Source organism: Monocercomonoides exilis (genome assembly GCF_001643675.1).
Source record: "Monocercomonoides exilis strain PA203 chromosome Unknown scaffold21-1407046, whole genome shotgun sequence".
NCBI lineage: Eukaryota > Preaxostyla > Oxymonadida > Polymastigidae > Monocercomonoides > Monocercomonoides exilis.
Genome location: NW_027150566.1, coordinates 1,051,484 through 1,055,564, shown reverse-complemented (window position 1 = coordinate 1,055,564; position 4,081 = coordinate 1,051,484). Strand labels below are relative to the sequence as shown.

The 4,081-nt window shown below is 35.1% G+C and overlaps 2 protein-coding genes across 2 annotated transcripts; one reads left to right on the top strand and one right to left on the bottom strand.

Annotated features, from left to right (window-relative positions):
* Positions 1-416: 416 nt before the first annotated feature.
* Positions 417-1,003, bottom strand: MONOS_1675 (uncharacterized protein; the record flags this gene model as incomplete). Its single annotated transcript, XM_067869623.1, has 2 exons — positions 417-788; positions 1,001-1,003. 2 exons carry the CDS (start codon positions 1,001-1,003, stop codon positions 417-419), a joined length of 375 nt encoding a protein of 124 aa, XP_067727905.1.
* Positions 1,004-1,882: 879 nt separating this feature from the next.
* MONOS_1674 (uncharacterized protein) lies at positions 1,883-2,421 on the top strand (the record flags this gene model as incomplete). Its single annotated transcript, XM_067869617.1, has 2 exons — positions 1,883-1,939; positions 1,990-2,421. 2 exons carry the CDS (start codon positions 1,883-1,885, stop codon positions 2,419-2,421), a joined length of 489 nt encoding a protein of 162 aa, XP_067727904.1.
* Between the last annotated feature and the right edge of the window lie 1,660 nt (positions 2,422-4,081).

Below are 4,081 nucleotides of genomic sequence, written 5' to 3'. Positions count from 1 at the left end.
TCGCACGGCTCAAGCAATGACTGCTTCTTCCGTGTTGTGCTTCTGCTGTATCTCCACCCGTTGACTCACGACGATACATGACTTCTTGGCAGTATCATGTTCAGTTCGTCCAACACAGTCACAAACCGCTTATCCACTAAGCACACACATCATTCGTTGACTGCCTTGTTGGATCAGAACACTTCTCTTCAGCTCACCATCAGATTAAACCACAACGAATATCACGCTCTTTTATTTAAATTCTTCTTCATTCACTATAACCTCTTCCTCATCTCGCTCATCGAGCACATCCAGAGACTGAACCACATCCTCCATCCTCAGCCCCACCACATGCATCCCCTTCTCCACAATCTACACCACTTCACACACTGCCACCATTCTTTCCGGAACTTCGTCGTCCATCTTCACCACCACACTCACGACTGTTGCCATCGCCATATTTGCATCGGCTCGTCAAACAGGTTGTGGATCGAAGGGAACGCATTCACATCTACGGCTGCAATGATCCGCTTGCTCCCCAACTTCGTGCCAACTAACACTGCAAGCGACGGAAGCGGTGCCACCAGCGGAACCGTAAGCATCGCCGAAAGCTCCACATCATCTGCACACACAACACCCCCACACAGCACCCCCCGCCCCGTCACAACACATCCCCGCAGCAGCTGAAGCACTCGCAGCGACAGCTGCATGTGCTGCGCATACACATCAGTCACCTCAGGCACCACAATCCACAGCCACCTCTCGATGTCATCCATCGCTCCTGCCGAAGTGTATGACACAGCCACTACCTAGGCATCCGAATGGTCAATCGCATGCACTGAAGATGGCTGATCATCTTCTGTCGCCTTCTACTCTTCGCTTCTCTGGATCTTGTATTGCGAAAAAGATAAGCATGCTGTTGTAGATGAAAGGTCAGAGCGAAAAGACGTCTTATTCACTTCATCGAGAGCACATACAAAACATCTTCGTATGAACAGAAATATTTTTCTGTTTAGAAAACCATCTTTTTTCAATCAATTTTGAAAAGATGAAACAGGATATCTGTTGAAAATGCATGAAATGAAATGAAAAATATAGAAAAATATTCATGTTGAAATAAAATAACCTTGAATACGACAAATTGTTTTATTCTCAATATGTTATTAGATTTTTTTTTTTTTTTTTTTTTGAGTAATTTATAAATGGATATTTCTTTTGGAATTTTTCATCGTGCTATTGTTTTTTTATAGCATTAATAACTGCTCTTTGAAAACATTTTTTTTTCTGAATATCTATAAAATTATTACAAGCACAGTTTCGATGAAATTTCCCTGTTTGATAATATCTAATAAAAAATAATACAATACAAGCAAATAAAATTTTATTTATCCTGCAACAAGGAAAAATGTCAATAACTTTGTAAACATTCCAGAAATAAAAATGAATTTTCAAACTGATGACATGAAAATGAAAAAATAAAAACTTATTATTTGTTTGTCTCAAATTTCAACAAAAAGATAATTTTTTATCTCAAATATGAAAATGGAGATAAATATTTATTTGAAATGAAAAAAATTGAAGCTTCATATTTAATGATTAGTTCAAAAAATTCCAATAATAAATAATGAACAATATATGATGGGATTGGAATGATCAAAATATTTTGATCATTTTTGTTCTTTTGTAGGACAGAATTAAAGTCATGGAACTTTTCAAAAAAATTTAGACATCTTGTATCAATTTTTGTATTTATTGTTTGTGTATAATTTTTTTTCAAATTTACTGATATTTTTTCTTTCTCATTTGTATCATTAAAGCATGTTCTTCATATAGATGTGGAGTATACTAACAATACACATATATTAATTCAAACAATGGTTTAAGTTTAGAGGTTGATGGAAACATGCGAATGGATGGGAGAGATGGATCGCATGTGCGGGAATGTGCGTTGTGCGGTGCTGTGTGCGGCTATTGCGGCTGGAGGAGTCTGGGGAAAATATTCCGGGGTAGAACCGAGAGAAGCATGAAGAGGTGTTTGAGCTGGTGAGGAGGTTCGTGACAGAGGGGTCCAAGGTGGGTGGGCTGCTAAGTGGGCTTGTACAGGACAAGGAAGTAGTATTTACAGAGAGGAAGAGCAAAGCTGAGAGTGAAGGTGTTGAAGGCATAGATGGAGAAGAAAGTTGTGAAAGAGCAAAGGATATTCACTTTGGCAATGAAAGAAAAAAGGAAGGAGGAAGAAAAGGAAAGGAAATTAATCAAAGCACTGAGAAAGAAGGAAGTATAGGAGGAAATAAAGAGGGAGAGGATAAAAGGTTAGAAGAGAGAGGAGAAAGAGATGGAGGGGGGAGGAGAGGAGAAGTGAAAGAAAAAGCGGAAGATAAAGCGGAGGAAGTGGAAATGGAAGATGAAGATGAAGAGGAAGGAGAGGAAGAAGTAGAGTGAGGGCTGTGGAGAAATATGCTGTGGTGGTGATTTTTTTTGAAAACACATTCATAATAAAGTATTTTAATTCAAATACATTGATTATAATTCTCTCATGTCAATTATATACCGAACGACATATCGTTTTTTTTTTTTTTTTTTTTTTTTTTTTTTTTTTTTTTTTTGCTTTACTGAAACAGCACAAGATATCATTTGTTAAACAGAATTCGACCATCAAGCGAACATTCTTCAATTTTCTAAAGTGGAATGATGTGTTAATAAAACAATGCAGTCTGCCAAGCTTGTGGTTGAATATTTACGACTGTTTTTCGTGGATGTTATATAAAAGAAGAAAGTTGAACATCATTATTGATCATAAAACACATTATTAATAAACAGCAAAAAAAACATTTAGTCTTATGACTTCGTGAGATGAGTTTTGAAAAAAAAGAATGAACACATAAATCAACACGACAAAAATTTGATGCCGAAAATCATGTGTGTTTAAGAAGGATGTGAATCCAAAAGAAGGAAATATTTATCTTCGTTTTGAAAAAGATATTATCTTTTTTTCGCAATTCTTTGAAGAGAATTTTTTTCGACATGAGGAGCAAACAATGCGACAATCTTCCATCAATCATTATCTTTCCAAACATGATGCAGTTTTCTAAACAAGAATTTCTTTTATGGTGGCTATTTTTTTGACGGTCAAAGAATAAGACTTAACAAAGAATAACCAATAAACCCAACTCCAACCACAACCCTGGAATTTGGCATGTTGATTGGAGCTTTTGAAAAAAATTAACTGGAACGTCTGAAGGATGAACGGCTAGTTGTTTTGTGGAGTTGGAGAGACGAGAAGAGGATTCGTAGGTATTGAAGATGAGTGAAGGAGAGTATTAGTGAGAGTCATGAAGTGATTGAAGAAGAAAGATGAAAATATGAAGCGATTGTTTGTTTGATACAGAAAAACGTTCAATGTCAACGTTATGAAGAATGGATGTTTTGAGATCTGGATTGCGTTTGACAAAGGAATACGAAGTTGATATTGTAATTTTGACTTCCGGTTCTTCTTCTCCACTTCGAATTTTTCTGTTAGACGGAAATGACTCCATCCTTAATTGTTTTAAAAAATAAGTTTCAAATTGAATAAAATTAATTACAAACCAGTTTATTCGTTTGAGTAACAGAATATACTCACTCCTGTCATTCTTTCTATTCTGATGACTCCAGTTATTGTTTCTTTTTCAATTTCTGAAAAAAGTTCTGTACTACTAATTTATCCCACGATTCTTCACTTTTCAACAGCAGAAACATATCGATTAATGAATGAAAGAGAGAATTCATTTTCATAAACAGCGTTTGTCACACAGCATTTTCCATCAACAATGATAGCATCAATTCTTTCTGAACGATTTTTTCATAGACCTTTGTGACGTGACAAAAGAAAATTTAAACAATGACAAAATGACTGACAAGACATTTACGATTTATCGAAAATGGTTATTTGTAACGATTTCACAATTATCAATCACAAAAATGAATAATTAAAAAAAACACTAATAAAAATTCTTTTTATTTGGAAAAAATCAAAATTTTAATAAAGATGATCATATTCTCAACATGTATTTTTTTGACAAAAAATGTCAGTTGAAGAATTATTTTGTTACAATTTGTCATT